At 42.9% G+C, this 22,575-nt stretch overlaps 1 protein-coding gene across 1 annotated transcript in view; it reads left to right on the forward strand.

The window, feature by feature from the left end:
- The first annotated feature begins 1,708 nt into the window (after positions 1 to 1,708).
- Positions 1,709 to 22,575, forward strand: part of UBXN2A (UBX domain protein 2A) — a 40,776-nt gene continuing 19,909 nt past the window's right edge. Inside the window, exons 1-3 of the mRNA XM_089656094.1 lie at positions 1,709 to 1,803; positions 20,248 to 20,308; positions 22,161 to 22,269. Coding sequence (XP_089512220.1) covers positions 20,265 to 20,308; positions 22,161 to 22,269 — 153 coding nt within the window. The 5' untranslated portion in view covers positions 1,709 to 1,803; positions 20,248 to 20,264. The remainder of the gene's footprint in view (positions 1,804 to 20,247; positions 20,309 to 22,160; positions 22,270 to 22,575) is intronic.

The following is a 22,575-nucleotide window of genomic DNA, read 5'->3' on the forward strand; positions in this document are numbered from 1 at the left end:
ACACTCCAGTACCTGTAATCCCTTGGGGGGGGGGGGGAATACGTTGGTAATAAGTGGTAAAAAAAACAAAAAACACACAGTCAAGCATCAATAGTCATTAGGAGGAAAACCACCCCTGCATCAGTGGACAGTAGGAGGAAAAAAAACTTCAGCACTGGAAGAAAAAAACACTCCCGAACTAGTAGCCACCTGGGGGGAGGGGGGAATAAAAACACCTTAGCGTTGTTAGTCTGTGGTTGGAAAACCCCAATATCAGTAATAAGTGAAGGAAAAAAAATAAAAAACACCCCAGCATCAGTAGTCAGTGGAAGGGAAAAGTACCCTGGCATCTGTGGTCAAAAAAATATCCTGGAATTGGTGGTAAGTAGAAGGAAAAAGACCCCAGCATCTGTAGTCAGTAGGAAGAAAAATGCCCTAGAATTGTGGTCAGTGGGGGGGGGGGAGAATACCTCAGCATCAGTGGGGGGGGGGAGAATACCCCAGCATGGTGGTCAGTGGGAGGAAGAATACCCTGGGATTGTGGTCAGTGGGAGGAAGAATACCCTGGGATTGTGGTCAGTGGGAACAAGAGTACCCAGTGAGAACAAGAGTACCCAGTGATCAAAAGGAGGAAGAATAACTGGTATCAATCGTTAGTGGGAAGAACACCCCAGCATCAGTGATCAGTGGAAGGAAGAATACTCCTGCAACAGTGGTCAATGGTTGAAAGAAAATCCTGGCATCAGTAGGAGGAAGAATATCCTGGCATCAGTGATCAGTGGGAGGAAGAATACCCCGGAATCAGCAATTGGAAGAATACCCCAGCATCAGTGGTTGGAAGAATACCTCAGCATCAGTGGACAATGGATGGAAGAATATCCCAGCATCAATGATCAGTGGGAGGAAGAATACCCTGGCATCAGTCATCAATGAGAGGAAGAATATCCTGGCACCAGTGGTCAGTGGGAGGAAGAATATGCTGGGATAGTGATCAGTGGAAGGAAGAATACCTGGTGTCAGTGGGGGGGAAGAATATCCCAGCATCAGTGATCAGTGGGAAGACTATCCCGGCATCAGTGCTCAGTGGGAAGGAAGAATGCCCTGGGATTGTGGTAAGAGGGAGGAAAAATACTTGGTGTAAGTGGGAGGAAGAACGCCCTGACGTTGGTGGTCAGAGGGAGGAAGAACGCCCTGACGTTGGTGGTCAGAGGGAGGAAGAATGCCCCGACGGTGGTCAGAGGGAGGAAGACCACCCCGACGTTGGTGGTCAGGGGGAGGAAGAACGCCCTGATGTCGGTGGTCAGAGGGAGGAAGAACACCCGACATTGGTGGTCAGGGGGAGGTAGAACGCCGCCGACGTTGGTGGTCAGGGGGAGGAAGAACGCCCCGACGTTGGTGGTCAGGGGGAGGAAGAACGCCCCGACGTTGGTGGTCAGGGGGAGGAAGAACGCCGTGATGTTGGTTGTCAGTGGAAAAAAGAATGCCCTAGCATGGTAGTCAGTGGGAGGAATCAGTGGCCACCTATGGTCCATGTATCATTAAAACGACTCTTTAATAACCCATCAAATCAACCACAGATGAGCCAAACCTCATTTCCTTCTAGTTTTCCAATGCTAAACTTACTGCAGTTAGTGAAACAGTTTCCCTCAACAAAGATGGTGACCCAAGCGTCTACCACAAAAGCTCTCGAGAACACAGGCGTGAACTCCGGGTCACATACCCGAAGTTACGTCGGCAGTGTTTTTGCAGTCACTTCCGGCAATAGGGGGAGTGTGACGACCTAAGAATGGGGTTGTGTCGGGAGCAGCGGTGGCGGTGACGATGGTGAGTGGCGGCTTTATATCGTCCTGTGTACGGGACTGAGCGGCACCGGAGGGGTTCCCGGAGTTGTAGGGAGGAGTCATATGGCAGCAGAGTGACGTCATACGTGCCCTGATCTTGTTTCTTCTAGCCTGGCCTGGCCCTGTCTGTCATTGGCCTGTGTGTTGTGTACGTTCTTCTTCCTCAGTGGCTGCTGTGTGTATTGGTGTCTATGGAAGGAAGGCGGTGTGATCTTAGAAAACACAGGCAGTTTGTGATCTATTGCAGTATTCATCATTCACAGTTCCTTCTATGGCTCTCACCTTCCCCCAGATCAACAAATTCCTTTTCTGTGCTCCTGTGATCTGGCTTCCTGTCTGGGTGGCTACGTTCGTTCTCCATGGGCCCCTGTACGTTGGTACATAGTCACCCTCTCCTGCTCACTCCTGAGATGGACTGTGATTGTGTGTATAGAGCTGTGTACATCAGCTGACATGCACTGCTCATTCTGCACAAATGCAAATAGTACAAAAGGTCCCAAATGGGGTGGGGTAAGTGGTACAAAAGGGGTATACCTGTGGGGGATGAGCTGATGGAAGTGATGTCTATTCGGAGGTGTGATAGGCTTCCCTGCAGAGATGAGTTTTCAGGGATGACCTAAAGGCAGCCAGAATAGGAAATAGCCAAACAGATTGGGGTAGAGCGTTCCAGAGGATGGGAGAGGCTCTGGTGAAGTCCTGGTGACAAGGGAACAGGAGATCGTGAGAGGATGGATTGGGTGAGGTTTGAAGACAAGATTGGTGATGTGGTTTAGTGTCCCTTTAACCACTTCAGTACTGGATATTTTCACCCCCTTCCTGCCCAGGCCAATTGCCATTCAGTGTGTGACAATGCTGACAATTATTTATTTCAGGTGCTTATAAAGTGCCATCAATTTACACAGCGCTTTACATATATATTGTACATTCACATCAGTCCCTAACCCTCAAGGAGTGTACAATCTAAGGTCCCTAACTTACATTCATACATACACATATTAGGGCCAATTTAGACAGGAGCCAATTCACCTACCAGCATGTCTTTGGAGTGTGGGAGGAAACCGGAGTACCCGGAGGAAACCCGCACAGGGAGAACATGCAAACTCCAGGCAGGTGGTGCCATGGTTGGGATTCAAACCAACAACCCTAGTACTGCCAGGCAGAAGTGCTAACCATTTAGCCACTGTGCTGCTCAGTTACACAGTCATACAACACTGTGCCCCTTAACATTTTTTTTTAACATTGTGTTCACAGAAGTAGAGCATTTTTTGGGGGTATTTAATCACCTCTGGGTTTATCATTTTGTGCTAAATAAACAAATAACAGAAAATTAAAAAAAAACATAAAAAAAAAACACGTTTTTCATTTTGGTTATAACATTTTCCAAAACAAAAATATCTTTCTTCATAAATTTACGCCAAAATACATTTCATTGGTGAAAAAACTCAAATCTGTATATATCCACTTGCCACCATACAACATACCCGTACGTCACTTGACTTCGGTGGTACCATTTTATTTTAGAGCCAGCGGTCAGCTCATTATTGTACAAGCAATCAGAGTGGCTATTTAGCTGCTTGTATAAGCAGCGGGAGGGGACTTCCTACGCTACCTGCTGCTCGCTCAGGCTCTCCCGCCCACTGGGAGACCTGAGCAACCAGCCAGCATGTCTGCTGACTGGGCAGATACCCGAATAAAGTCAGGATCGGCTTTGATAGGTTCTCCACTATGGTAACCCGGATGTGATGTCAGCTTCCAGGTTACCATAGTGGAGAGCCGATCCCGACCTGACATCACTTCCGGCGTACCCGGATATCATCAGCCCACCCGGATATCATCAGCCCATTTTCAGAAAATCCAAAAACACTGATCTTGGTGTTTTTGAATGCTTTTAAAGGGCAGAAGAGGGATTTGTGGCCGTATAGACCCCAGATACCCATCACATTCCTATTGCTGTCACAGGAGATGTTTACATTCTTTATGACAGCAATAAAAGTAGTAAAAAAAATATATATATATTTAAAGCAACAGTGTAAAAATTAAAAATATATATAAATGAATTAAAAAAATGAAAATAAATTGCCTCGGTCCCAATGTGCTCGCATGCAAAGGTGATCACTCTCGTCTGTCCTGCGCGCGCTCAGAGAGTCCTTGTCAGCGGTGACAGCTGGCTGTTGCAGGGCTTCATTTTCAGGCAAGTTTCTCATAATGTGAGTATACAATGCATACTACCACGTTATGCTTCTAACTTACAGGGGGAATTTATTTTTTTTCTATAGTTGAGTTTACGACCACTTTAAGAGAATCTAAATGCCTGGAGGCAGGAATTTCAGTTACAATGGGATATCACAGCGGTCACATGATTGGACGCTTCCAATCACAAGTGTGCATCAGAAGCTTTCTGTGACACTTTACTTGCTGTGCTGGGAGTGCACTTTTAGCACAGAAAGTGTTCCCTAGGGACACATATGCGTACACTCAACATCCAAACCCTGCAGCCACATTTATGCATATGGGCGGCGGAAACTGGTTAAAGCGGTATTAACCCCTTCACGCCTTAGGATAAAACAAATCTTAATTCCTAAGTAAAATTTAGCAACTTTGACATGTGTTAGTAAAACTGTACATATCACCACAACTACTTTGTACATCCAGGTGAATTCTACCTTTTTTTTTTTTTTCTAAAGACAAATTGGGCTTTTTATATATAGTGTGAATCCTTGTGAGCTATTATGAATATAGCATTCAGTAGGTGTTTTAAATAATAATTTACTAATCTTTAGTGTATGGTGCGCTGGCACTTACACAAACTCACTAGGTAGTGTCAGATCAATATAAATGGTATTTAAAGTGCCGCGCTCCTATTATTGTGCATAATATCTCTATATCCAATCTGTACTCATTAGACTCAATCAATAGATATATGAATCAAGTGTAAATCATAATGATAATAATAAGTGATAATCCATAAATTAATCAATACGATAAAATTATTACCAGTGAATTACCAATACACACATACACAACCTAAATGTGTGTGATGAAAAATATAAAACCTTAATATAATGTGAATAATGAGTGAATATTTAAAATATAAATATACATATAATTAGTGCCATTCTAATTATATACAATCAATCCAACAATAATTGTGCAACTATACACTCCCATGTGCACATGCATAGGTGTAATAAATAAATAAATAAAAGTCTTTGTAAAAAAGTGCCAAAGTGAGGGTGATTCCTTGTTTCCTCTCGCCAGGTGCCTTATGGTCTCCCTATGCGCTCACCTTTATGTTTGCCTGAATGAATTCAGGCAAATACGCTTTTTGATCCTTCCAGGATCGATGGATTAAAGCCCTGTGTTGTAGATGTGCCAAGGTGTGGATGTAGGTACTCCTGTACTCTCCTCTTTCTCCTTTTTCCACTGCTCATACACCGATTATGAGACCAGCTTTATCTCCTTATTCCCCACCAGGGGTCATCTCCTTCTCATTTCCTCCTCTCACCCATATGGAATTTGGGGGTCAGATGTAGAGAAAATAAAACAAACGATGGTGCCTTATCCTTTTAAATGATGGAAGTTTATTTCTGCCTGTAGCGGTATTACACAGCTATATACATTTCCTTGGTGGTACAGGGCGGCATATATATCGTATACAAATATTGGGTGAGCAATCCTCTATCTCTGCTCTCCCTCCCTGCCTGCCTCTGTCTGCAGTCGGAATTGCCGAGCCTCACCGCTACCACGTCGTGACGTCAGAGCCCCTCCCCTACGCGTTGCGTCACAGGGTCACGTGACTTCATCAGGGGGATAATGATTCATTAAAGAGTCATTCATGGCTACTATGAAATAGTGTGAATGCATCAATGCAGTGCATGTGATCTCAGCTTGAATTCATTGAATGAGTTTACCAAAAATTTCAATATTACAGAATATACAGCCTCATGCTACATAACTAAGCTCCATTTCATACTGAATAAACTAAATGATTAATGGATCTTAAATAGAAAACCATCTTTAGATAGATTTTTACTCCAAAAGCATTTTATTAAAATAAATTTGATAAAAATCAAAATTCTCTTTTTTTTTTTTTATTAAATTTTTACCCACCCTACAGCAGTGTGAACCCAGCCTGAGCAATAAACACCCTGCCTGTTCACAATGTTTTATGTCACTTTAACTGGTTTGTCTCAGCTCACTTTTGCTGGACAGCTTGATGTGTTAAAGGAAGATGAACAATAACAGCCTTACTGGCTGGATTTTTTTTTTTTTTACTAAAAATACAAGGCATTCTCTGATTGGCTTGACGTAGAGACTGCTCTGCCCTTATCCAATCAGAGAATGCCTGGTTTTTAGTGAAGACAATACAAGACATTTTCTGAATGGTGGATGTGTTGAGTGAGCATCTCTCTTTGTCTTCAGTATACCAGAAGCACCCAGAATAGGGCAGCACTTACTGTATGTGGCAAAGTTCTGAATTTGAGAAACTTCAGCATCACTCCAGCTGTGACATATCCATAATACATGTAACCAAGCTAAATTTTAAAAATAGATTATGCATCTTGTATTGCATGTTTACCAGAAGGATGGTGACCAAAGAAAGTTATTATATGAATGCATTATGCTTTAGCTTTAAATGTTATTTGGTTTTTGTTTTGTTTCTATGGCATTGCTTACTTTGCAGACATGTCATTAAATGGTTTGATTGGTGTGATGAATTACAGGAATCCTTCAATAGGTCTGCGATGACAAGGCATGACTTTCCTTATGGTAAATTGATGAATCAGTGCTAGGAAGTATGACATAGTTGTGGGATGTGCTCTACAGTTCTAACAGGTTGCCTAACACAGCTAAAAGGTCTTTGTCTGAGAGCTCTCTTGTTAAAGAGACACTTAACCCCAATCCTATAAATTAAAAATGTTAATAGTTGTAAAACACACAGTTTACACGGGTAAACGTTTCCTTGCATTCTGGCTAAGTTCCCCATGTACACAGGACACTTCTGAACGATGCAAACTGCTGGAAAACGCAAGTTAAAAAAGTCTGCTTAGCTGCGTTTGCATAACGCGTTTATGCGCATTTGTGTTTAGAAGCGTTTTTTTTTAAGATAAGCACAGGAGAACCTCCCAAATGCCCAGAATGCACTGAAAAGTGGTAAATTATTAACTATTTTAGACTGTTTCAGGGAGATACAGAGAGTAGAAGCAGAGAGAGCAGTATGTGTTGAGATTAGCTAAGGTGAGTTGCTCATTAACATTTCTTTTGTTTCCAAGGGAAATGTGGAGGGAGTCATTAAGGCCACCTGGAAGGGGGTTTTCATGAGGAATTTGGGGTGTAAATGGTCACTAACATATCTTTTGTTTCCAAGTGTGGGAGAGGTCTGAGGTGTGAACTAGTCATTCCAATGTGTGACAAGCTTGGTAGGAACATCCTGCATTCAGTGTTTCGTCCATTTGAGTACCTTGAAAACGCTTTGCATGCATTATTCATGATGAAAAAAGGCTCTGGCCAGCATTGGGAACTGGAAGAGTTAAAAAAAAATTTGCAAACGCGATTTGCAGCATTTACAAGAGTTTTGTGTTTGAAATGCTGATAAAATCGACTGCTGAACGCAAGTTTTCTGCGTTCAAAAAAACAACTGTAAACTTAAATGCGTGTAAACAAAGATGTGCACATGGACACATAGGAAAACATTAAGGTGAGTTCAGGGGCTGCTGTTGTAAAAAACTCTGAACAGCTCCAGAACGTGAGTTTAGCAGCTGCAGTGTACATGAGCCCTAACTTTCTGAGAGCCTCTTCTGTCCTGAGCCGCCATCTTCACTAACCTCTTCTTCACACCTGTGCAGTTTCAAGTGCTTCAACACGCCATATTATCTTATTTTATCTATTTAACACCTGCCCTTTTCACTAAAATGACAGCAGCCAGCACAAAGAAACAATAGATAGTCCAATCATTTTAATATCAAGCAAGGTATGCATTGCTGTGTTACATATCCAAATGTTTAATTGATCATCAATGAAAGCGTGTTGTATGTTACATAGTTAGTCTGGCTGAAAAAGACAAAAGTCCATCCAGTTCAACCATTACAAAAAAAAAAAAGTTATAATCCTATACCCACAGTTGATCAAGAGGAAGGCAAGAAACCCAGCAAAGCATGATCCAATTTGCTCCTGCAGGGAAATAAATTCCTTCCTGATCCCCCGAGAGGCAATCGGATATTCCCTGGATCAACTTTACCTATAAATGTTAATATCCAGTTATATTCCCTGTATCTAAGAAAGAATCCAGGACTTTTTTTAAACTAATCCACTGAGCTGGCCAGAACTAACTCTTGAGGGAGTCTATTCCACATTTTCATATGTAAAGAGTGCCCCCTTGGCCTCTGTGATGACATCACGGTGAATAGCTCTACACCGAGTTCACTATATGAACCACTGATGTATTTATACATGTTGATCATATCCCCCCTTAATCTCCTCTTCTCAAGAGAGAATAAATTCAGTTCCTCTAATCTTTCCTCATAGCTGATCTCCTCCATGCCTCTTATCAGTTTGGTTGCCCTTCTCTGTACTTTCTCCAGTTCCCCAATGTTCTTTTTGTGAATTGGTGCCCAAAACTGAATTGCATATTCTATATGAGGTATTACTAATGATTTGTACCGGGGTAATATGATATCTCTCTCTCTGGAGTCTATACCTCTTTTAACTTCTTGCCGACCGCGCATAGCCGAATGACGGCTTCACCGCGGCCGGCCAGTTCTGAGTGGACGTCATATGACGTCCTCCCAGAACGCGCTCTCCTGCGCGCCCCAGGGGGCGCGCACCCGGCGATCTCCGTGATCTGTGTCCTACGGACACAGCTGATCACGTGATGTGGTGAAAGGCCGATCCCACCCGCCTTTTACCACGTGATCAGCGGTGTCCAATGACACGCTGATCACAGGGAAATGCAAGTGCCGGTTCTCGGCTGCACTTTCCTCACGCTGTCAGATCGTGAGGAAAGTACTGCCGAGAACCGGCAGTTGTCAGAGCGGGGATCGGCACCGATCATCAGGGCACTGATGATCAGTGCCCTGATGATCGGTGCCCAGCAGTGACACCCGCAAGTTCCGCCCAGCAGTGCGCCCACTAGCCCCGCCCACCCGTTCCCAGCAGTGCCCCCACCTGTGCCCAGCAGTGCCCCCACCTGTGCCACTCTGCAGTGCCCCCACCTGTGCCACTCTGCAGTGCCACCTACCTGTGCCCAGAAGTGCCACCTACATGTGCCCAGCAGTGCCACCCACCTGTGCCCACCCACCAGTGCCACCCACCTGTGCCCACCAGTGCCACCCACCTGTGCCCACCCACCAGTGCTGCCCACCAGTGCCACCCACCAGTGCAGCCCAGCAGTGCTGCCAGTCAGTGCCCAGGGGTTGTGCCAGTCAGTGCCCAGAAGTGATGCCAGTCAGTGCCGTCTATCAGTACCCATCATCAGTGTCACCTATCAGTGCCGCCTATCAGTGCTGCATATCAGTGCCGCCTATCCGTGACCCCTAATTAGTGCTGTCTATCAGTGCCGCCTATCCGTGCCACCTCATTAGTACTGCCTATCAGTGCCCTTTAGTGCTGCCTATCAGTGCCCATCAGTGCCGCCTATCAGTGCCCATCAGTGCCGCCTCATCAACACAAATCAGTGAAGGAGAAAAAATACCTGTTTGAAAAATTTTATAAAAGAAACAAATAAACTTTTTTTTTTTTTCCAAATTTTTTGCACATTTTTTAATTTATAGCGCAAAAAGTAAAGCGCCCAGTGGCGATTAAATACCACCAAAAGAAAGCTCTATTTGTGAGAAAAAAATGATCAAAATTTCATATGGGTACAATGTTGCATGACCGCGCAATTGTCAATCAAAGTGCGGCAGCGCTGAAAGCTGAAAATTGGCCTGGTAAGGAAGGGGGTATAAGTGCCTGGTAGGCAAGTGGTTAATACAAGAGAGGATTTTGCTCGCTTTAGAAACCGCAGCTTGGCATTACATGCTATTATTAAGCTTGTGATCTACCAGAACCCCCAGATCCTTCACCATTGATTCCCCCAGTTGTACCCCCCTAGTATGTATGATGCATGCATATTCTTAGACCCCAAGTGCAGAACCTTACATTTATCAACATTAAACCTAATTTCCACACAGTTGCCCAATTAAACAGTGCATTGAGGTCGGCATGTAAGTTGTAGACATCCTGTAAGGACGTTATTCCACTGCACAGCTTGGTGTCATCTGCAAAGACTGAAATGGGATTTTTAATCCCAGACCCTATATAATTTATAAATATATTAAAAAGTAAGGGTCCCAACACTGAACCTTGGGGTACACCACTGACAACCCCAGACCATTCAGAGTATGAATCATTAACCACTACTCTCTGGATATACCACATGTAGAACCCTGGCATCAGGGAGCCATTCGGTTGAGGCAATCCCGGCAACAAATTATTCTATCAGTTCTTCTGATTATAGAATCTCCTACTACCACCAACTGTCTAGGCTTTCATGCACTACCCCTCCCATATGGTCCGCCCTCCCGGCTGTTAGGGATAGCTGTGACATCCAGGGCTGCCACCCCTGAGCATGCCACCCCCACATCTTCCCCAACTTGGCAAATCGGTTTGAGTGTACAAACCCACAGCTGGCCTTCCTTTTCTGTGAGTCCCTCTCGTTACAGTAACCCATCTTCCTGCCTGATAATCCTGGGTAACCCCTCCACGTCAATCCCATTAGCTACCCTCTCAGAGAGCAGAAGACCCCTTTCAAGGTTGTCAGTTCTGCCCAGGGTTGCAACTTGCTCCTCCAGATCTCTAACACGAGCTTCCAGAAGGGCAACCCGCTCTGTTGCAGCAGCATCCATCCTGGAGCTGTTGCTCCATTGTTGCATACATGCGGCACACTGTGCACTGCACAAAGCCTTCCACCCTGCTAGCACACATGATCCCAGTTACAATATTAACAGGAAATATCAGTTGTCACTTACAGGTTAGTAGACTCCTGTTATCTCCTGTTTTCCACACCAGTTTCTTAAATTCCACTTATCACAGGTCCAGCAAGTAAAATACAGGCAAGCTCAGAGTGAGCTCTGCAGCAAGTTTTATATAGGACCTGTGACCAATTAATCCCTCCCCTTAATTAGCAGACTAAAGGAAGGACAGGAGAGGAAGAAAAAAAAATGCTATTTAAAAAGTGGCAGAAAAAGTGATTTAAAAATGTAAAAGCTTTTAGCAAGACCCAAAGAAGAAAATAAAACAACTACAAGCACCAGCAGTCAAAAGTAAAACTTTTTCACTCTCCACTCAAATTTCCCACTCTTTTTAGCTATCAGCCAGCAAAAAAAGCCAGACTGCACTCCACCCTTTTTAGATGTGAAGATAATCACTCACCAGATCCGCTGACCCACAGAAAGACAGAGGTGTCAGGTCTTGCTTGGGTATGACCCTCTACTGGTGTACTGCTTCCCCCGTCCTGCACCCAATACAGGTGGACTTCCCTGGGATTCCCATAGCTCTTGCATATGCTCAATCCTTTGAATTCTAGGCTGTAGGCTTGGGACATGGTGTCAAAGGTGGACATAGCAGGATGGTGCTCAGAGCCAGTAGCATGGCATTCCTCACAATGCAATGTTGGTTGATCTCCTGTTTTCCCAGATTGTGGGCCTGGCCTACATTGACAATTATCAAAGTATATGTAAACCCTCACCTTGTAAAACAACCCATTGGGGCATGTCAGCTCAAGCCTGATCATTGGATTAGCTCACAGCACAGCTAGAGAGCTGACCATGCTGTGCTCCCATGCCTAGTTTTTAAAAGAAAAGCAGGGGGACTGGCAGGAATATCAGGGATTTCACACAAAGGAAGCATTAGATTGTAAGCTCCAAGGAGCAGGGCCCTCCTAACCCTCTTGTATTGAACTGTATTGTCTCCCGTTATATTGTAAAGCGCTGAGCAAACTGTTGGCGCTATATAAATCCTGTATAATAATAATACAGAGAGAACAGGATACTTTTTCATACAAGTACATGGTATAGCAGGCACATATCAGGAATGTGAAATGTTGGGTTTACATATTCTTCAACCACTTGCCAACCGTGCTATAGTTGAATGACGGCTACAGTGCGTTTGTCCAGTCCTGGGAGGGCGTCATATGACATCCTCCCAGAACGCGCCCTCCCGTGTGCCCCCGGGGGCGCACACCCAGCGATCTCCGTGACTTCCACCTAAGAGATTTCAGTTTGTTGTTCAACTGAGTTGTACAGTTTATAGGTTACATTAAATGTGGAAAAAGTCCGAAAATTATTTATCTGTCTCATTTTTTTATATCACAGAAACCTGACATTTAAAAAGGGGTGTGTAGACTTTTTACATCCACTGTATGTGGGGCGGGGACAGTAAAACTGGGGAGGAAAGAGCTAGATGTCACTGGATGTCCTCCTGCCAGATAAAGAGGCAGGCTCCAGCTGCAACTTCTAATACACAGAGTAAGGGATTTCAGTAGAGGAGAGGAACCTGTACAACTGTGCAAGACTGCAGGAAAGTTGGAGTTCAACTTTAATTGTCTGTGCACTGGTTTTTTGTTTTTCCATCTGCTGTTAAATGGGTTTTCTCTATTTTGTTGTTGTTATTGGAATGTACATTGGAATCGGTCCATGGTAAAGGGAACATCTATCCTTATTTGGTAGCAGTTATACATTTCAGGAATTTTAGGAACATGTTTTCTTCCACACTGCTAGATTGCAGCATGAAACTGACAGGCAGCCTTTCCTCAGACACAGCGACTGCTGGTAGGGGATGATCAGTATTCCTCCACTATGTTGAAAATGCACATACATTGATGTTATGGGACGTTAGAAGTGAGATCATTTTGTGAACACAGTGATTAGCTGGTACACAATAATTGTTGCGGAGTCTTGTAGCAGGATACAGCCTATGTGTGTTCCACTGTATGTGTATATATAGATGTGCTGTCACTGGATCCTGGTGTAATCTGGGTGACTCATGTCCTCGCTCAGCATTTTATTCCAGTCTGTCACCTACACTGAATTGTCATATGATTAACTTTGCCATCTGGAAGCTTTGTAACTCTTTCAGGATAATTATATTTAGTGGCTTTCAACGAACCTTTCTCAACCATTTCACTGTGGAGGAAACCTTGGAATAATTTTCAGGTCTCAGGGATCCCCTGCTAAAACAAATACAGCAGTGGTTCTTAACCTTTTTGGAGGTACTGAACCCCACCAGTTTCATATGCACATTCACCGAACCCTTCTTAATTGGAAAAATAAAATATGATTTTTAAAATTCAAAACATAGGTATATATTTATACATAGGTGCACAAAATGAACAAAACCATTAAGAACAAAGAACAAAACCATTAAAACATGATTTTCACACAAAAACAAAATAATGAATATTTACCGCAAATCAGTGTGACTTCTGCTGTTGTCTTTCAGAGGCCAGTTCAGAAATGCGCGGCATTACCTTGGCAAGTGCCACTCTCATGTCATTTTCGCAACAAAGTCTGTTCCTTTTCTTCGTCTTTATGTCCAGCATCCTCGAAAAGGATTGCTCACAAAGATATGTTGTAACAAACGGTATGAAAATTCATCCCCCATATAGTAATTCATCCCCCATATAGTAATTCATCCCCTATAGTAATTCATCCCTCATAGTAATTCATCCCCCATATAGTAATTCATCCCCCATATAGTAATTCATCCCCCATAGTAATTCATCCCCCATATAGTAATTCATCCCCCATATTAATTCATCCCTCATATAGTAGTAGTAAGTAAGTAGCAAGTAGTAAGCCAAGTCCCCCCTGTGTCAGTTCACTTACATTTGCTCCGCGCGTTCCTCTCGCCATATTCCCGCGCCATTCCGGTCTTCAGGGCGGACTGTGAGAGGAGCCTAGCTCCTCTCACGTTCGTCACGCTGCCCCGCCTACACACATCCTGACAGCCAATCACTGGCTATCAGGATGTGAGTGGCAGCGAGACTGGCCAATCATTGCATTTGAGCGCGCTGCCCTGGCTGTTTTTTTTTTTTTTGGATCACGCTGCAGAGTCCCTGCCACCCGAGAGGAGGGAGGGGAGCGGGCGCCCAGCACACAAGAGCCGCATTAAAGCGTGTAAAGAGCCGCATGTGGCTCGCGAGCCGCGGCTTGCCGACCACTGGGCTAAGCGATGTTGCGTGACCACCTGCAGCCAATGATGGACAAGCGGGGCATGTCATCACGAATCATATGAGTCGGGTGTGGGTCTTCACCTCCGCCGAACCCGCGAGACTGACTCACCGAACCCCTGGGGTTCGATCGAACCCAGGTTAAGAACCACTGATCTACAGCTCATGGAATTTTAGCTACCTGACACTGGTCATCAGTGGGAGTAGAGCCCCCTTGCCTTGCTGGTCAGTAAAAAGAAGGTCCTGTTACATTAGTGGTCAGTGAGAAGAAGGCTCCTTACTTGGATGATCAGAGGAAAAAATGCTCCTTACATGGGTGGTCAATGGGAAGAATGCTCCTTACATGGGTGGTCAATGGGAAGAATGCTCCTTACATGAATCCTTCCCTGATTGAATCCCCCTGAGGAAGCCACGTGACCCTGTGGCGTAACGCGTAGGGGAGGGGAGCGTAGGGGAGGGGCTCTGACGTCACGACGCCACTTTCAGCAGAACGGCGAGTACTGTCATTGTGCAAAGGCACACATTGGAAAAACGCTCTGTATTGTTTTGTGAAATGTGAGTTCGCATTTGACCGGAGACAAATTAAAACCTTATGAAAAGGATAAAACACTATGTGGGAATCTTTCTTTTTCATGGCCTAAAATTGGAGGAGCAAAAGGGAAGAAGAGGAGATAGGAGATAGAACCCCACAGGACGAGGGGAGATATCCATATCCATCTATCCAGCCCTCATAACCCAGAAGAAATTGGAAGGCCATCTAGTGGAAGGAAAGTAACACTACAGTTTACTTCAACAGCAATATATTTTCCATATATCTCTATATACAAATTGGGACGTTTATATTTCATCTAAGCTAAGGACAATTAGTATATAGTTTTAATCACCATCTTAGGTTGTATAAGTGAGGTGAGCATATCATATCATCTGCATAGTAAGATTAAATAGAGGTTTCTTTTTTATTGATATTTATTATCTCTTATTTTTTAAAAAATCCTTTATATTAATTTGTTTATCATTTATTATTTATTTATTTATTATTTTTTTATTTTTTATAGAGTTGTTTTTTGTATTTTGCAATTTGGCACATATACGTCTTGCACATATATATTATTAAGCATTTTGTAAGTTTGCACATATACGCTTTTCACATATATATTACTAAGTATGGAGGTTTTCTATATATTTGATTTGATTAATTTCAATATCATGCACATGGAATTTGAATAATTTTTCAGTTTTTACATTATCAATGGGAAGAATGTTCCTTACACTGGTGGTCAGTGGAAAGAATGCTCCTTACATGAGTGCTCAATGGGAATAATGCTCCTTACATGGGTGCTCAATGGGAAGAATGCTCCTTACATGGGTGCTCAATGGGAAGAATGTTCCTTACATGGGTGGTCAGTGGAAAGAAAGCTTCTTACATGGGTGGTCAGTGGAAATAATGTTCCTTACATGGGAGGTCAATGGGAAGAATTTTCCTTACATGGGCGGTCAGTGGGAAGAATGTTTCTTACATGGGCGGTCAGTGGAAAGAATGCTCCGTCCCATTGGGGGGTCAGTGGGAAGAATGCTCCGTCCCATTGGGGGGTCAGTGGGAAGAATGCTCCATCCCATTGGGGGTCAGTGGGAAGAATGCTCCGTCCCATTGGGGGTCAGTGGGAAGAATGCTCCGTCCCATTGGGGGTCAGTGGGAAGAATGCTCCGTCCCATTGGAGGTAAGTGGGAAGTGCCATCTGAATCATTGGTGTTGGTGGTTACCTACATAATAAACAAGAGGAGAAGCTTCTATGGTCCCATGTTTCTGACTTTGTCAAGCTCCTACTGCATGGTGCTCAAAGAACACTAGAGCAAGGTTTCCAGGTTGCTGGCAAGGGACAGGCTTTTCTTCTCAGACTGAAGCTGCTTTAGAAAGAAAATGAACTGCAGGATATTGGATGCCTTTTGTATAAATGCACCTAGAATGTATTCAGCTGATTTAAGCTGAAAATTCAGTTAGATATTACATTAAAGGCTAATGTGTTTTGTGCAGTGTTACTGGCAAATTGAAATAGGCTTTCTAAAAAAAAAACAAAAAAAAAAACATCTTATAGGATATGTAATTAACACATGTATGTATATTAGAGAAGATTATAAAGAACTGTCTTAAAGTGGAACTTACCCATACTTTAGAAAAACAATTACATTCACAGCATGCCGGGATTGCTAACTGTCCCATTGCTATAAACCGAACTGTCAAGCCGTCTAATGGCTGGTGTCAACTGATCACACATGCAGCATCATCACAGTTGCAAATCAAACAGAGGCCAAGATGGCAACTTCATTGGCTGATAGGTAGGAGGGTTTAGTTCGGCTGTAACATACTCTATCAAAGGAGGTGTGTTTAAGCCAATCAGGCTATGTTATTAGTAAGGATGAACTTGGGCTTGTTCAGATCCTAGTCCAAAGACACCTGAGCTATCCTGTCAGGAAGCTGTCGCTGTGCATGTTGCTGAGGCATCCCTGCCCCACAGTTGCACATATACAAGGGGCATGTATACATGCAGCTGCAAGAAGGACATGCCTCAAACATTATGATTGATAGTGTGAAGTGACAGCTTCCTGATGTGATAGCTCCAGTAGGTTCAGACTAGGCTGCAAACACACCTGAGCTCATCCCTAGTTTTCAGTCTTCCAGTTTGAATGAAGGTAGGTGCCATTCAGCCTGGAGCACTGAGAACATCTTGTGGCAAAGAAGAGGTACTGTGATGGTCACCATTGAAGGAAAGTATTGCAGCCAGAGCTGCTTTTTTATTCTTTATTTTTTTCTGGCTGGAGACATTTCTGAGGGCTGGTTCACACTAGATGAAGTCCATTTTTTTTAATCTGCATCAAAAATGTATGAACAGTGTTTTCCATGTGTTCCAATGGCCCTAGTTCACACCAGTGCAATTAAAGTAGAACATGCTACATTTGTTTCTGTATGGAGTATGGCAAAACACATAAAAATAAACTGCAATGCATCAAAAACACTCCGAAACACACATGTCCTGAAGTGAGATAATGAATAAAAGGGGAAATAAATGCATCAAAAATGCACCAAAACACATCAAAAACACTCATACAGAAATACATGCGGATGTGAGGTGGCTCTTAAAAAAATAGTGTTTCAGAAAGGTCATCTTTATTCTTTCTGCTCTGTCTACAAAATAACAAATCTAGAATAAGCGTGCAGCCTTTGTCACTGGGACTTCTGTTCTGCAAATGTGTTTCTTACTCGCCGCTTATTGAAATAAGGATGAGGATGATGACCCCAAAGTCTGAACCTTAACCAATTTCCCTCCGCCCTATAGCAGTTTTACTGCTACAGGGTGGCTCTCCTCCCACCTCACAGGGGCGAGTACGTGCCACAGGCAGATTGCTCCAGTGAAATGTCACAGCAGAAGCTGATCTTCGAGTTCAGGTGAATGGATCTTCGCTGGTACCCGCAGATCGTCAGGTAGGGAGGAAGAACACAGCTGTGCCTATATTTACATAAGTACAGCTGTGCTGTGACAGGAGAAAGTGATCCATTGTGTGTCCTTGCAGAGCTGGGAACATGATCCATCGCTTTCTCTTGTACCAGTGCCATCTAATGTACACCAAGCACATAGCTAGGCACACAGTTAACCCTTTGATTACCCTAGATGTTAACCCCTTCCAACCCAGTGTCATTAATGCAGTGATCAGTGTATATTTTTAGCACTGATCACGGTATTAGTGTCACTGGTTCCCATAAAGTGTCAGTGTAAAAATTTCCGCCGCAATATTGCAGTCCTGCTATAAGTCAACAATCGCCGCCATTACTAGTATAGAAAAAAAATTTTAAATCCAGTATTTGTCCTATAGTTTGTAGACGCTATAACTTTTGCGCAAACTAATCAATATGGGATTTTGTTTAACAAAAATATGTAGCAGAATATATTTTGGCCTAAATTTATGAAGATATTTGATTGTTAAATTTTTTTTATTGGATATGGTTTATAGTAGAAAATAAAAAACTTTGGGTTTTTGTTAAAAATTTTCAGTCTTGTTTTGTTTAAAAATTAAAAGCCACAGAGGTGATCACATACCACCAAAAGAAAGCTCTGTTTGTGGGAGAAATGGACATAAATTTCATTTTGGTACAGTGTTGTATGACTGCGCAATTGTCAATTAAAGTAATGCAGCAGCGTATCACAAAAAATGGCCTGGTCGGGGGGGTAAATCTTCCGGAGGGCAAGTGGTATTGTCTTAACACGTGCCCTTTAACCACTTGCCAACTGTGCTATAGTTGAATGACGGCTACAGCACAGTTGTCCAGTTCTGGAAGGGTGTCATATGATCTCCCAGAACGTGCCGTCCCGCACACCCAGCGCTCCGTGATCGGTGTCCTACGGACACAGCTAATCACATGATGAGGTAAAAGGCCAATCACAGTGGCCTTTTACCATGTTATCGGCTGTGTCCATTGACACAACAGATCACAATGTAAATACAGTTGTCACACTGTCACAGCGTAAGGAAAGTACTACCGATAACCGGCAAATGACACAGAGGACATGGGCACTGATGAGCAGTGCCGCCCAGCAGTGCCAACCACCAATTCCCAGCAGTGCCACCTATCAGTGCCCATCATTGCTGCATATCAGTGCAGCATCAACAGTGCCTCTTCACCAATGCCCACCGGTGCCACCTCATCGATGACGCCTCATCAGTGCAGCCTATCAGTGCCTATCCGTGCCACCTCATCAGTGCTGCCTATCAGTGCAGCCTCATCAACACACATCAGTGAAGGAGAAAAATTACCTGTTTGCAAAATTTTATAATAGAAACAAAGAAAACCCAAATTTTTTGCTCTTTTTCTGTTTAACGTGCAAAAAATAAAACACCCAGCGGCGATTAAATACCACCAAAAGAAAGCTCTATTTGTGTGAAAAAAAAAATTCATATGGGTACAATTTTGCAGAACCGTGCAATTGTCATTCAAAATGCAACAGCACTGAAAGCTGAAAATTGGCCTGACACCAAGGGGGTAAAAGTGCCCGGTAGGCAAGTGGTTAATCTGGCTGCTATTAATGGGGACAAATGGCATATTTTCACACTGATGATAAATTGTCAGCTGCCTAAAAAGGCTTCTGTGTTTTTTCTCTTTGTGGAGCAGGCATTTTTTTTTTAACCCCTTCCCACCGACAGTACACAGATATGCGGCCTCATGGAAGTGGGTCTTTATCCAAGGGGCCTCTTTTTGTGCTGAGAGCTTGCCACATAGAATGCTTCCAGCACAGAAACCAGGCTCTTGGTCTCGTACTAACAATCAGGACCTAGGACTCCTGGTTCCTGATCACCTGATTGATGTTTTAGTCTCTGATTGGCTATCTAATTGGCTATCGCAGTGATCAATGTGTAGCCAGCCCACATGCTTTTCTCTTTTGAGTGAAGAGATACACTGGGATCAATTTGCTAAGAGATAAATACCGCATTAATTATTTGACTTAAAATAACTAATTCGATATTTATCTCAAAAGTCGTCAATCTACAAAAAAAATGAATGCGTTCCATATTTAGTGCTTAAATTTTGCGTTATTTTTGGTGCTTTTCTGAAAGGATAAAGCTGCACCCGAAGGCACACCGCAATATAGTGAAACTATGAAAACATTCTGCACTTTCATTCACTAAATGATCTCCCTCACTTGAAATGTAACAATTTATTTTCATTCCTGAGCTCAGAAGAGAACATTTTCACACTGATACATTGTATCATTTTCATTCCTGAGCTCAGAAGACAGCATTTTCACACTGATACATTGTATCAATTTATTTTCATTCCTGAGCTCAGAAGACAACATTTTCACACTGATACATTGTATCAATTTATTTTCATTCCTGAGCTCAGAAAACAACATTTTCACACTGATACATTGTATCAATTTATTTTAATTCCTGAGCTCAGAAGAGAACATTGTCATACTGATACATTGTATAATTTTCACTTCCTGACAAGTGTAAAGTTCTTCTATTTGTTGTTTTGTACATTTCTAAAATACCTCCAGCAAACACCTTCATAGAATGCATAAAGGTAAAAAAAAAACATGAAAAACTTTCGCTTTTATAATCATTTTAATGTTTTGTTTCAGACCCTTTGTGTATTTGGATGCCAGGTGTAAATTCCTTTGACTGCAAATATACTAAGGTACATATTTATTTTTGTCTTCCATAAATCAGGATAAAGTGGTACAAAGATGAGGGAAGCCAACAACACTGACAAAATGAAACCTCAAGACAGGTACTGTAAATGTTGTGTTTATATTTTGTATGTCTTTAACCTATTCAGTAAGTTTTACATTTCTGGTATATTAAAGTTTCCTTGTCAGAACATGAAGTAGAACTATAGGCATAACTTTTTTTTACATTTTGTATAGAGTAAGGGAGGGTTATAACCCCTGTCAGATTTTTAATTTTCCCATCTGTGTCCCATTGCAGAGATTTCCCTTCACTTCCGGTCCCATAGCCAAACAGAAGTGAGAGGAAATCCCTGCAAATGAAGGGAATTCCTCCAGGTCACCAGAGATAGTGTCCCCATTGGAAAATGTCCCTTCTATTACTTTTCTGGAAACAATCCAAAGTCTGGGATTTTCTTTTAGTTTCACTTTCAATGACAATGGCAAACAGGACAAATAGAGGGGTGAATCTCCCTAATAGGAGCACAGACAGAAATCAAATCCGACAGGGGTTCTATTCCCTCTCCACTATCCAGAACTAAAAAAAAAAAAAAGTTTTGCATTTAGTTATATTTTAATTGTTGCTTTTTTAATTGATCCTTTTTAATTCACTAAAATCTTCAGGCAGATGTACCTTGTAATAGAAGAGGATGAATACTTACCCCTTAGTTGGGCGGTCAGTCCATTCTTTGCTCTTTTGCAGTGATAGCAGCACTCCTGCTAGTCACCACTCCGAATGTATCCATAGCTTGTCTGCTGCTGGATCCTGTGATAATGCAGCTGCCAGCTGGAGGAATCAGTGCCCAGCAGGGAATATACTATCTGAAAATGTTGGAAACTCAGCAAAAAATTTGAAAATGGTCTCACCGCCTGATGGGAAAGGTGCAGCTGCCTGGGACTTTAGTCTACCCCCCCCCCCCCCCCAACCACACATACGTTTTCTCTGTTTTTTTTTTTTCTTATGTGTGGACCGTATCTTCATCAGAGTTATTTATATCCTGGTGAACACTTGTCTCCAGTATAGGATGTGAGGTAAAGGGGTTGGACAAAGTTGTAAAAACATCAGGTAAAAGAATGAAATTCTTAACCTAATATGGTGTTGGATTGCCTTAGGCATCTAAGACGGCCTGAACTCTCCTAGGAATTGACAAATATAAGTCTGGGATGGTGGATGATGGAATCTGATACCACTCTTCATGCAAAAATAGTTCCAGTTCTCGCAGAGATGCCCGAAGCGGAAAATGAGCTTGACCCTTGGTCTCCAAAAGAGACCATAGTGGCTCTATGATATTGAGGTCCAAGGAATGCGGCACCCAGGGAAGGTGCAAGACTTCATCTGCATGCTTGTCAAACCATGAATTTGACAACACTAGCTGTGTGAATCGGAGCATTATCACCTTGGTATTCAGGAAACAAAGTGTGTACCATGGTGTGCACATGGTTGGCCAAAATTTGTACATTGTTGCTGGCAGTGACTCACCTTTCAAGGTGATGAAGGGACCTGCAGAATACCAAGATATGGCTGCCCAGACCATGACTGTGCCGCCACCATGTTTTACTGTTGGCACAAGACAGTCCTAGTCCTAAGTTTGGGAAGGTGTTTGCCACATGTAAACACATCTTTTGTTTGGAAACTGTGTGAAAGTCCATTCATCAGACCATATGTTTCCTTCTCACCACCTGATTTAAACCAGTGATTGCCTTGCAATGGACGCAATTTCGACGTGGTAGCACGAGAAATAGAGATTTAAACCAGGTGTGAGGAGGCAACACTGCCCGTTGATCTTAGACTTCTCCCATGTTTAGGTAGATCTCCATGTCTTTAATGTAGCCTACCCCTGCTTTAGCATCATAAGTATGGTTATACAGGTACGAGAGCTGAAGTAGATGACATTTAGAATGGTATTTTTATTTCAGAGCTTCCAGGAGCAGGGGAGGTGAGCGGAAAAGGTGTGACTCGTTTGTGAACAGCTTATTTGAAGAAGTGAAAGACGCTGGCGTCCTTAATGCTTCTCCAGAAGATGAGGTAATTTGTGTAAGAATGAAAAGTGCTCCTCTGTGTCAGATGCGGGGCATCAAGTTTGTGTTGTATTTTCAGTTATTAGTGTGGTTTTCCTGAATTATTTCCAGGCCTTTGGATGCATGCATCTGGTGGTCCTCATAACTGCGCTGGGGTTTGCATAGAAATGCTGTGTACAAAACTGCTGCGCTATAAATTTAAATCAAACCATATACATTTGTTTTTGAGTCTGATTAAACTGTATATTGTTGTTTGATTTAAATTTACAGGGCAGCACTATTGTACACATTTTTGATCACCATACTGTATGCA

The sequence above is a fragment of the Staurois parvus genome, unplaced genomic scaffold (assembly GCF_062004578.1).
Source record: "Staurois parvus isolate SC_StPar_1 unplaced genomic scaffold, SC_StPar_1.0 ptg000886l, whole genome shotgun sequence".
NCBI classification, from domain to species: domain Eukaryota; kingdom Metazoa; phylum Chordata; class Amphibia; order Anura; family Ranidae; genus Staurois; species Staurois parvus.